At 43.4% G+C, this 12,468-nt stretch overlaps 1 protein-coding gene across 1 annotated transcript in view; it reads left to right on the top strand.

The window, feature by feature from the left end:
* The window catches only part of NOSTRIN (nitric oxide synthase trafficking), a 58,239-nt gene that overhangs the window by 11,286 nt on the left and 34,485 nt on the right, over window positions 1-12,468 (top strand). Inside the window, exons 3-7 of the mRNA XM_070731723.1 lie at window positions 3,313-3,396; window positions 5,659-5,721; window positions 5,947-6,028; window positions 9,525-9,587; window positions 11,282-11,380. Coding sequence (XP_070587824.1) covers window positions 3,313-3,396; window positions 5,659-5,721; window positions 5,947-6,028; window positions 9,525-9,587; window positions 11,282-11,380 — 391 coding nt within the window. The remainder of the gene's footprint in view (window positions 1-3,312; window positions 3,397-5,658; window positions 5,722-5,946; window positions 6,029-9,524; window positions 9,588-11,281; window positions 11,381-12,468) is intronic.

The raw sequence follows: 12,468 nt of genomic DNA on the forward strand, positions 1-12,468 counted from the left end.
GGTATAATAATAGAACATATCAATGAAAGAATAGAAGAAGAAATATAGGAATAGAAGAAAGGTATAGGAGATATAGGAGAGCAATAGGACAGGGGACGGAAGGCACACTAGTGCACTTGTACTCGCCCCTTACTGACCTCTTAGGAATCTGGATAGGTCAACCATAGATAATCTAAGGGTAAAGTATTGGGGGTTTGGGGATGACACTATGGAGTCCGATAATGAGTTCCACGCTTCAACAACTCAGTTACTGAAGTCATATTTTTTACAGTCAAGTTTGGAGCGGTTAATATTAAGTTTAAATCTGTTGTGTGCTCTTGTGTTGTTGTGGTTGAAGCTGAAGTAGTCGCCAACAGGCAGGACGTTGCAGCATATGATCTTGTGGGCAATACTTAGATCTTGTTTAAGACGTCTCTAGCTAAGATTCTGTGCAGTTCAGAGAACCCCAAAATCCCACTCCTGGCTGGCCCCTCCCACCCCTCCCCTCCCATGAGTCCCCACAGAGCCCGTTTTGGCTGCAGATTAGTGCAAGGTGGTTGGGGAGGGTGAAAAACAGGCCTACCAGAAGTTTGGAAGGCCGGAAATGGGCTTGTTTTTGCCTCCAGAGGCCTCCCCAGAGTCTATTATTTATTATTTCTTCACATTCCTGCATTATGTACTTGACAAAACAAATAAATAAAAATAAAACAAAATAAAATAAAATATAATCATTGATACTTTTTGATTTCTTATCCATTACTCTCAGTATATGTCATTAATCTCATGGGCTTCCTTTATCTAGTTTTGTCACCCTGATTACACAGATTGTTTCATTTTCCAATTAAATTTTAATGCTATTGCTTGCTTCCTTTGCTCTCTCTTGCAGAGTCTGGGGAGGCCATTTTCACCCTCCTGGAGGCTTGAGTAAAACCTCTGGAGCCCGGGGAAAGCAAAAAGGCTCCCTGCCATGGTGCAGGAGGCCAACTAGGCCACACCCACCATAGCCATGCCCACCCAGCAACTGGGCAGAGAACCCCTTGCTAAAATTTTTGAAGCCCACCGCTGCTAAAGAGGTGTCTGAAAAAGAAAAAGTACTATTTCAAACAAGGTGCAAAATCCCATTAATCTCCTTCCAAGCACAACTAAATAATTATTTATCCATCGGTGATGCACTCATGCTGTTTGGAAATATATATATTTTAATTGAATTAGAGTATAAACCCTTTTGGTAGCATTCTTAAAAACTTAGCAACAATTCAAACCACTTTTAAATGACATTTTGGAACTGGTTAAATGTTTTGTTTCATTGTTGTTTTGGAGGTGTGGGAGTTGGGTGTGTCACGCTGAATATTGCCAGCCCCAGAAACATTTAGTAATTAAAGAGTTAACTGTGTGTGTGCCTTACTAAGATCCTCCTATTATGATGTAATATCCTGCCAAATCTAACATCACTTCCTTCTTCTTCATCCTAAAACTCCATTCTCTTTTCTATCCACCATCATGTAAGACGTATTTGTTATGTTGTCCCTCAAGACATGTTTTATTTTTTTACTTTTATAATAAAAGAAATCTTGTTTTGAACAAATGACTAAAGGTTTTCATCTATCACCTCCACGGGATTAATGTCTTAATGGACTTTAATTACTTACAACCTGCGACAGGGTGTCTGTGCATAGATAAGGATAACACCAGTAGAGTGGTACCTCTACTTACAAACTAAATTCGTTCCGTGACCAGGTGTAAGAAGAAGCAATTTTCCCCATAGGAATCAATGTAAAAGCAAATAATGCATGCGATTGGGGAAACCACAGGGAGGGTGGGGGCCCTGTTTCCTCCCAGGAGATTCCTAGAGAAGCCCCACGGAGGCTTCTCCCTGCCTTTTCCGGCCCTGTTTCCTCCCAGGAGATTCCTAGAGAAGCCCCACGGAGGCTTCTCCCTGCCTTTTCCGGCCCTATTTCCTCCCAAGAGATTCCTAGAGAGGCCCCACGGAGGCTTCTCCCTGCCTTTTCTGGTTACGGTTTTGGAGGCTCGAGTTTGTAAGTGGAAAATGGTTCTTGAGAAAAAAATATTGAACACCCGGTTCTTATCTAAAAACATTCGTAAGTAGAGGTGTTCTTAGGTAGAGGTACCACTATACAGGGTAGAACTAAATGAACTGTCCTCCCCTGCTTCAAGTAGTTGCAGAGAGAATGAATTGGCGGTTACAGAAAAAGCATAATTTGTCTCTGTGTTCAGTTTCTTTCCATTTTATTGGGTTTTTTAAAAAAATCAAATTCTTCCCTTCCCTTTTTTTTAAAGGCATGTATGAATTCTAGTTGAGAAACCCTTTTGGAAAGGGAAGTGTCAATTCTAACTTAGTGCTGATGTGCTTTTCAACATGATGGAAAATATCTGCAAGGGGGAACAGTTGCACTGTTGATGAGCCATAATCCTAGATGTCACGTGATGAGGAAGGGAGGGGAGGAGAGAGAGAGAGAGAGAAAGAGAAGGATGGCGAGAGGGATTGAAAGCATAGCCTCCAAAGAAGCTTTGATTTTTCCCTTCTGCCCATGGAAACATTCCTTTGGGCACCCCCTGATTCAGACTTTCAGAAGTTATGCCTTTTAATGTTGCTTTGGACTGGTGGATTTGTTCCTTTTGTTTTCACATATTATTCAATTTCCTCCAAGTCTGACCTTTGTGAAATTTATTAGACCAGTGATGGCGAATCCATGGCACAGATGCCACAGGTGGCACATGGAGCCATATCTGCTGACATGTGAGCCATTGCCCTACTCAGCTCCAATATGCATGTGTGTGCCGGGCAGCTGATTTTTGGCTTGCACAGAAGCTCTGGGAGGACATTTTTGGTTTCTAGAGAGCCTCCGGGGATATGGGGGAGAGCATTTTTACCCACCCCTAGCTCCAGGGAAGCCTTTGGAACCTGGGGAGAGTGAAACATGAGCCTACTGGGCCCACCAGAAGTTGGGAAACAGGCTATTTTCAGCCTCCAGAGGGCCTCCAGGAGGTGGGGGAAGCTGTTTTTGCCTTCCCCAGGCAACCCTTTCGGCACCCCAAAAAAAAGATTCACCATCACTGTATTAGACTGTTTAGCAGAGGAGTCTGGCTTGCCCAGGCTCCAGCACAGTTTGGATCAATGCTAAAACTACTGTATTGTTTTAACTCCTGCTGTATAGTTTCCTGTGTCTTCATTTCCCTTTCTCTCCTCACCCTAGCTGCCCCCCGCCCCAATATACACACACACAGTGCTCATTTTTTCGCCCTCCCTTGGTGAAGTTTCCAAAGTTTTATCTTCTAAAGGGAATGAGTTCCCATTGATTCTTTTCTCTACAGAACTAGTTTGGAGATTACATATGGTAAGGGACTGGAGAAATTGGCAAACAAGCTTGCCAAAATGCTGACTAAAATAAAAGTGAAGTGAGTATTAACTATACTGTTACGCTCTTTTCCTCTACCCCTGGTCCAGTATTTTCTTCCAGGATAAAGATATATTATCTTTAATGGTTGTCAGAGGATGATATCTGTCTTCCTGGATGTGCTGCTGTTATGTAATCTGACCAAATGGTATGAACCCGGAACTCTGATAATTAGAAAGAATTGCTCTGCTTGAGATCATCTTTTCTTGATTTTTTTCCATTTGAGAACTGCAGCAATTGCATCCTAATTGGAAGCTGTTGAGAACCACCATGCACAATGGTTTCTAATAAGGTGACTGCGAGGAACCACAGGGACGCCGTAGGCTCGCAAAAGGTTGTTTCTAAAACATCCAGAATTGTGTCATATTACCAAATATTACAAGAGTTTAAGATTCTCACCTCAAATGATAAGATTAGATTAGAATTCTTTATTGGCCAAGTGTGATTGGACACACATGGAATTTGTCTTTGATTCATATGCACTCAGTATACATAAAAGAAAAGATACATTTGTCAAGAATCATGAGGTACAACACTTAATGATTGCCATAAGGTGCAAATACGCAATCAAATACGCGCTGGTGAGACCACATTTGGAATACTGTGTTCAGTTCTGGAGACCTCACCTACAAAAAGATATTGACAAAATTGAACGGGTCCAAAGACGGGCTACAAGAATGGTGGAAGGTCTTAAGCATAAAACGTATCAAGAAAGACTTCATGAACTCAATCTGTATAGTCTGGAGGACAGAAGGAAAAGGGGGGACATGATTGAAACATTTAAATATGTTAAAGGGTTAAATAGGGTTCAGGAGAGGTGTTTTTAATAGGAAAGTGAACACAAGAACAAGGGGACACAATCTGAAGTTAGTTGGGGAAAGATCAAAAGCAACATGAGAAAATATTATTTTACTGAAAGAGTAGTAGATCCTTGGAACAAATTTTCAGCAGACGTGGTTGGTAAATCCACAGTAACATGCCTGGGATAAACATATATCCATCCTAAGATAAAATACAGGAGATCGTATAAGGGCAGACCATGAGGTCTTTTTCTGCCGTCAGTCTTCTATGTTTCTATGTTTCTAATATAAATCGTACGGATACAAACAACAAGTTACAGTCATACAGTCATAAGTGGGAGGAAAATGGGTGATGGAAACTATGAGAAGATTAATAGCAATAAAAAATGCAGGAACCAAAGCATTAATGAGCACGTGATACTTTACTATCTTTTAAAAAATAAATGTATACATAATTTTTTATATTGATGTCCACCACTGACTCTTATAATACGTTTGTGGATTAATAATAGTCCCCAATAACAAATGGGTATTGTTCTCCTCATTTTCATCCATACCCTATATCAGATATGGGCAATCTCTGTTAGAAACAATTGTATTTAGCCATGGTTGAGGGCTATGCAAAAAAAGCCTTGGGGCAAAGTTCCTGTGAATGGAACCAGGATCTTCTCTTTTGCCGGGAGAGGTTCACTGGAAACTTGGGAAGCTTCTCCCTATTTTTTTTTAAAAAAATCTATGTTAAAGCCATTATAGAACTTTCATTGGAGTTTATCTCTGTTTCCCATCCCAAAATAGGGAAATTATGCCAGTATTATTTACTGGTAGGGATCAAATTGAAAAAAATACAAGGGGGTTTCCTGATCTATATCTGTGATGGCGAATCTATGGCATATGGGCCAGAGGTGGCACACAAAATCCTCTCTGTGGGCACATGTGCCATCACCAGCTGCTGTTCTGGTTTCAGGCGCACACATGCACACCGGCCAGCTGATCTTTGCAGGCGGCAGAGCACTGGAAAATGGCCTGAAAACAGCCTGAAAAATGATCAAAAACCAGGTCGTATTTCGAGCCATTTCCTGGGCCAAAAACACCTGGAAAACACCCCCAAAACATCCCCAAAACTACCTGAAAAATGGTGAAAGAAACCAGGCCATTTTCAGACTATTTTTCAGGCTAAAAATGGCTTCTGATGCTTCTGGTGCACACATATACATGTACATGTATGCACATTCCGGTTTGGGTACTTGGTGCCAAAAAGCAGTACAGTTCTATAATTCATCTTATAAAACCACTGAATTTACAGAATTACCCCGGGTCTCAAATTTTCAAAATAAATCATACGAAAGTGTAAACCCAAACCTAGTAAAGATGTCACATTTCCTGGGTTCTTAGGAATTATAACTCGCTCACTTGGAAGCTGAAATAAAAACTTACGTCTACTTTTTCCCGTGGTCTGTCTTTAGCTATATTCATAATACTTCGCTTTGCGTTTCGGAGGAGCTGAAATCGGAATCAGACTTGCACAGGTAAGCACAACCTGCTTCGTTCTTCAAAGTGTACTGAGGCCAGGAAAGGCTTTAAAACTTCTACAATAAACATTTCAGTTTTATTGCCTCCTCCTCGGAGATTGCACGGGTGATAATACTTGCAATCATTTCTGCTGTGGTTGTCTGGCAAATGATGTTGTTTTCTGAGAAGGCAAGTTTTCATAACATAGATGTACAGTATAATATTTTATGTCCTGCATCTAGAAAGCTTGGCAAAGCCATTCAGACAGAAGCGATAAATCCAATGAATCGTATCCTGCAGGACCACGAGAAGAAGAAAAAAATAGTGAGTTCGGATAACCCTTGTTGTTATGATAATGTTATCTATCTATCTATCTATCTATCTATCTATCTATCTATCTATCTATCTATCTATCTATCTGTTGTGATTCAGCCTGGGGCTGCTCAGGGACCGGCTGCGTCTCTGCTGGCTCCATGCCCGGAAGAGGAGGACAGCGAAGAGGAGGGGGCTGAGCAGTCGGACGGGGGAGGGGACAGTCAGGAATGTGATGAGGAAGAACAGCAGGAGAGCCCCGGGGGGGGGGCTCTCCCCAGCCAGTAGTTTGGAATCATTAGGTGATGATGCACAAGCTGTCATTGACATGCGACAGAGACGTTCAGAGCAACGAAAGGAGCAGTTAAAGAAATATTATCACCATTGAATTAGAAACAGCTGGGTTTGGGTGTGGTCCTCATCAGCAGGATTTAAAAGGCAGGCAAGCCCTTGAAGCCATGTGGAGTGTTATCAATTGGAGTTGCGGTGATCTGCCTTGATTCTCGGCGTCTCTGATCTTGGCTTGTGGCCTAGCAGTCTGGAAGACTCATGGGAGGCGTATGTTTGCTATCTACAGCTTCGTCTTGGCAGCAAGAATCCTGTATATCTTTGAAGTTCCAGCGTTTTCCTGTTTGTAAGGACATTTTCTGTTACCTGTGTTTTCTTTGAATTCTATAAACTGCCTTTGCCTTTTACCGGTGTGTCTGGCTTATCTTTTTGGGTTGGTTTTAGCTTACGGAGTGACCCAGACAGAACACTATCTATTTATTTATTTTGTCCAATACATAATACACATTGAAGAGAATAGATATGTAATAATATAAATAAAGAAAAGAATAGAAGAAAAGATATAAAAGTATAAGTGAACATATTTGAAAGGAAGAAAAGATAAATGAGATAAGTAGAGACAATTGGACAGGGGACGGAAGGCACACTGGTGCATTTATGCACGCCCCTTACTGACCTCTAAGGAACCTGGAGAGGTCAATCGTGGATAGTCTAAGGGAAAAATGTTGGGGTTTAGGGGTTGACACTACTGAGTCAGGTAATGAGTTCCACGCTTCAACAACTCGGTTGCTGAAGTCATATTTTTTACAGTCAAGTTTGGAGCGGTTAATATTAAGTTTGAATCTGTTGCGTGCTCTTGTGTTGTTGCAATTGAAGCTGAAGTAGTCATTGACAGGTCGAACGTTGCAGCATATGATCTTGTGGGCAATACTTAGATCGTGTTTTAGGCGACGTAGTTCTAAGCTTTCTAGACCTAGGATTGATAGTCTGCTTTCCTAGGGTATTCTGTTTCGAGTGGAGGAGTGAAGGGCTCTTCTGGTGAAGTATCTTTGCACATTTTAAGGGTGTTGATGTCCGAGATGTGGTATGGGCTCCAGACAGATGAACTGTATTTACTGCAACATTTTTGATCGTGGCAAAATACTGACTAGGATCCAAGCCTATACCACAAATTGTCGTCAAAATATCTCTTGATGGAAAAAACACCCCATTCTTCTTTTGAATATCATCCATTCCCCAGGTCGGAACATGTTACAAATATATAGCAGTATAGGCAAAATTGACTTTAGGCAACATTAGCCAGCACAGTGTTGGCGAACCTTTTCAGTGCTAAGTGCTGAAATGGGAGGTCGCGTACATGCCAGAAACCAGAAGAGCAGCCACCCAGTGCACAAGCTCACACTAGGAAGAGAATCTTCCAGTTTCTGGAGCATGCATGTGCACCAGCCAGCTGGTCTTTGCGCATGCATGCATGCCAGAAAGCAAAAAACCAGGTAGTCAGTGTGCCTGTGCATGCCGGAAACCGGAAGAGCAGATGTGCGCACCGGCAGCTGCTCTACTCTCTTTCAGCACTGCCGATGTGTGAAGACCAGCTGCCCCGTGTGCCGGAACCCGAAAGAGCAATGGGTGATGGCTTGCATGCCTCGAGAGATGGCTCAGCATGCCACTTCCAGCACATGTGCCATAGGGTCCCTGTCACAGAGCTAGCAGATCATTCCTACAAACACAGACAAAGAGGGATGATACAAGAAGATGCAATAGAAAAAAGAAAGTAATTCATAACCGCAAGTTGTAAAGGCAGTAGCTCCTTTCAAATTTTAATGCCCAGATTTGAGATGGTTCTCCCTGAAAACCACCCTAACAAAACTATATCACCCTACCCCATAACCATGGGTGATGATCACCATAGATGACCTGCTTTCCTTGAAATTGGCTTAGGGTGGAATTGATTCCTCCTTCAAATCCTGAATGTAAAATATGTAGCTGCAAAGAAGGTTACATCTGGTTTTGGGGGATAGGTTTCTAATTTTGTTGAGAAATTACCTCTCCGCTAAAAAGCTCAACATAACTAAATATATTATGTTATATTCCCCCCATATTTTCAAGAGGCAACTGGACTTTCTGGTTTTTCTTTGAAGATGTTTCACTTCTCATCCAAGAAGCTTCTTCAGCACAGCCATCCTGAACACAGTTGACCACAAGCTGAACAATCTTCTGAAGGACACGGCTACATAGGACAGTCTGAAGAGAGACCCTACCAGTAGTGATGGTGAACCGAACCTGCACAATTCGGGTCCGTACCGAATTTTGCGGTGTTTGGTATGCCAAACACGAACACGAAATTTTTTCAAACTTCGGGCAAAGTTTGGGGTCGTGTTCGGCATTTGGAGCTTTGACATCACCGGCAGGTTGCTAAGGACGCCAAGGTGATCACTTCCTGGATTCCATGGAAAACATGTTTATTTTTACGTGAAAGGACCGCCCTTTGCTTGCAGCGCTGCTTCGGTGTATTTTTTTGTAAAAATAACAATGTTTATTTTTACGTGAAGAACTCCCTTTGAAGGAGCTGGGGAATCCCTCTCACGAAGAGATTCTGGGAGTGGAGCTTTGATGTCACTGGCAGGTTGCTAAGGATGCCAAGGTGATCACTTCCTGGATTCCATGGAAAACATGTTTATTTTTACGTGAAAGGACCGCCCTTTGCTTGCAGCGCCACTGCGGTGTCCTTTTTTGTAAAAATAACAATGTTTATTTTTATGTGAAGACCTCCCTTTGAAGGAGCTGGGGAATCCCTCTCACGAAGAGATTCTGGGGGCGGAGCTTTGATGTCACTGGCAGGTTGCTAAGGACGCCAAGGTGATCACTTCCTGGATTCCATGGAATCCAGGAAGTGATAATCTTAGTGTCCTTAGCAACCTGCCAGTGTACCCCTGGAATCTCTTCGTGGGAGGGATTCCCTGTTCGGGTTTGAGTTCGGGTTCGGTTCGGGTTCGACTGAATTTTGCGTAAAATTTGTCCAAACTTGCCGAACCCGAACACCATTGGGTTCGCCCATCACTACCCACCAGCAGTTACAAGAAACCACAAAGTTCAGTTTCCTCTTGAAAAAAATCACCTTTGGGACAATCATGGCCTGGATGACTGAGGATCTCCATAGACAAAATGAAAACCTAACAAACAGTTATTTCCCCCCATTGATTGTGGTGTTTCTCTCCACAAGGTAGATAATACAGTTGAAAAGGCAGCTGAAGCAGTTACCAGCAACTGGCGTCAACAGCTTAAGGCAAGTTTTTATCTTTTTATTCCTAGAAAAATACTTGGAAGTGATCCATCCATTGCAAACTACTGCAATTTTACCTAAATGGGATTAAGACATTCTTTCTGAGAAGTGGGTGTCTCTAATGACTACAAAAATGCTACTGACTGACTGGGTTCTAATTTGCGGGAAGGAAAGGTGATTCTAAAATAAGCGACTTAAGAATCTTCAGCGCTTAAAATTTAGTAATCTGGAGGATGCAACTCATTAGTGGGTTTCAAATTTTGTCACCACCAGGAGGGTGGGCGGAGCCTCTCGCCAGTGCCGCTACCAGTTCACCTGATCTAGAGTGGACCCGTAGCAACCCAGCACTGATACAACTCTGTTTTCTTTAAACATTGCATATTTTCTTCTACCCTGTATTACATTGACAAGTATGCAACAATGAAATATTTGCTATTTTCAGGGCAGTTATTGATAGATCTCATCCAAATGTCATCATCAGCAAGCCAGAGATGCCTACCATATGTGTGTGTGTGTGTATGTTTGTGTGTCAAAAAACCCCCCATGAAGCTAATGACCATTAAAGAGTAGAGCTCCAATCCCACAGTTGTACTGACCTTCCTGACTTTTGATATCCCAATACCCAGTGAAGATCTACCAAAACTTTTACTGTGGGTGTGGCTTATGCAGGACGCCCTGCATTTTCTTTCAACATCTTTCAGGGCAAATTGGGTGCTCTGGGGTGGAGCTCCATTTTTGCTACCCCACTGCGTCCGTCCCCCCCCCGTCCAGGCAGCAGCCCACCCCTGCCAATACCCATGATTTAGATTGTATGCAACTCCCAAGATGTTCTGCCCGACTGGCTCGGCAATGCGTAAGAGTCCAATGAAAATAAATCAAACACACACGTGCTCTGCTAATCAGCAAACTTGTATTAGATAAACAAAAATAGCTTACTCAAAAAACAGTTCTTAATGTCTGAAAACAATGCAAGGCTTACTTCAGCCGCATACAAAAAACACAGGGAAAAACAAACAAAGACAACCTGGAATGAGCAAAGACGTTTCAGGAGTCCTTTTGAATCCTTGAAGCAAACAGCAAGTCCCAGAGTTTTCACCTCCCACTTGTCTGACAAAGCTGGGTTGAAAACTCCAACGGCACAGAAACTTCAAAGCAGGAACCACAAAACAACACAGATAAACAGCCACAGTTTGCCTTGGCCCTTGTTCCCTTTTTATCCATTTAGCCCTCATTAAGGGAACCACACCAAGCCCAGGTGCTCCTATAATGACTTATAATACTTCTTAAAGCGATCCCTTCTTTGCATAGCTCTTTGGCTACGTAGATCAATGTATTGATCTGCAGACGAACTGAGTGAGGACAGACTGTCTGAGGGACTGCAGGCCAAATCCCCTGAGCTGTCTGCTGAATCCTTCTGGCTGTCTGCCACATCTTCCTTGCTGTCTGCCACATCTTCCTGTCTGTCAGCCAGGCTTTCACATTCACTTTGTGCCGCGTCTCTCCCATTTGTGGGAGCAACGGCTGGCCCAGGCCAAACCACAACACAAGATATGGAATAAGAAAGCATCAAAGAGGTTGCTTACCATGTTGTTATATAATTATATATAACATGTTAATAATATAACTATAATATATATGTTATAGTTATATTCACTCTGATTATGAATTTTGTTGGTATTGGTGTATTTGCTGGACAGGCCAAGAAGAAGTTAAAAGAGCTGACCAAGGACCATGAAGCACTGTTCCGTGATACAGAAAGCTCCCACCCACTGGCTTCTCCAAAGAGCAAAAAAAAGGTAGGTCTCCGGACAGGTGTATGCCCAAATGGAGACATTATATAAATAAGGTGGAGTAGGTAGACAGGTAACCTGACTCAGGATGTTCAATTCCCAGAGGAACACTTATCCGCTGGCTAATTACCTTCTGGGGAAGTATCTGTCAGCCCTTCCGTAGCCCATAATTGCATCAGCGGAATCCCGCCCGGCCACTCTGTTTAGGGTGATCCGCTCCCTTCTTAACCAGGGGGGAGTTGGGGAGCCCTTGCAGAGTAGTGCTGAGGACTTTAACACGTTTTTCGCTGATAAAATCGCTCGGATCCGAGCAGACCTCGACTCCAATTGTAAAACAGAGTCGACTGACAACGAGTCAGTCGAGGTGACTGGGGCTAAATGTCTTTGTCCATCAGTCTGGGGGGAGTTTGACTTGGTGACACCTGATGAAGTGGACAAGGCCATTGGAGCTGTAAGTTCCGCCACCTGCTTACTGGATCCGTGTCCTTCTTGGTTGGTTTTGGCCAGTCGGGAGGTGACACGGAGCTGGGTCCAGAAGATTGTCAACGCTTCCTTGGGGAGGGGGTCCTTTCTGGCTCCTTATAAGGAGGCACTTGTGCGCCCCCTCCTCAAGAAGCCTTCCCTGGACCCAGCGGTGCTTAATAACTACCGTCCAGTCTCCAACCTTCCCTTTATGGGGAAGGTTGTTGAGAAGGTGGTGGTACTTCAACTCCAACGGTCCTTGGAAGAAGCCAATTATCTAGGTCCCCAGCAGTCTGGATTCAGGCCTGGTTACAGCATGGAAACTGCTTTGGTCGCGTTGATGGATGATCTCTGGCGGGCCCGGGATAGGGGCTTGTCCTCTGTCCTGGTGCTTCTTGACCTCTCAGTGGCTTTCGATACCATCGACCATGGTATCCTTCTGCGCCGGCTGGAGGGGTTGGGAGTGGGAGGCACTGTTCTTCAGTGGTTCTCTTCCTACCTCTCCAATCAGTCACAGTCAGTGTTAGTGGGGGGGTCAAAGGTCGACCTCTAGGTCTCTCCCTTGTGGGGTACCTCAGGGGTTGGTCCTCTCCCCCCTGCTATTTAATATCTACATGAAACCGCTGGGTGAG

This window comes from Erythrolamprus reginae, chromosome 1 (genome assembly GCF_031021105.1).
Source record: "Erythrolamprus reginae isolate rEryReg1 chromosome 1, rEryReg1.hap1, whole genome shotgun sequence".
In the NCBI taxonomy this organism is placed as follows: Eukaryota; Metazoa; Chordata; class Lepidosauria; order Squamata; family Dipsadidae; genus Erythrolamprus; species Erythrolamprus reginae.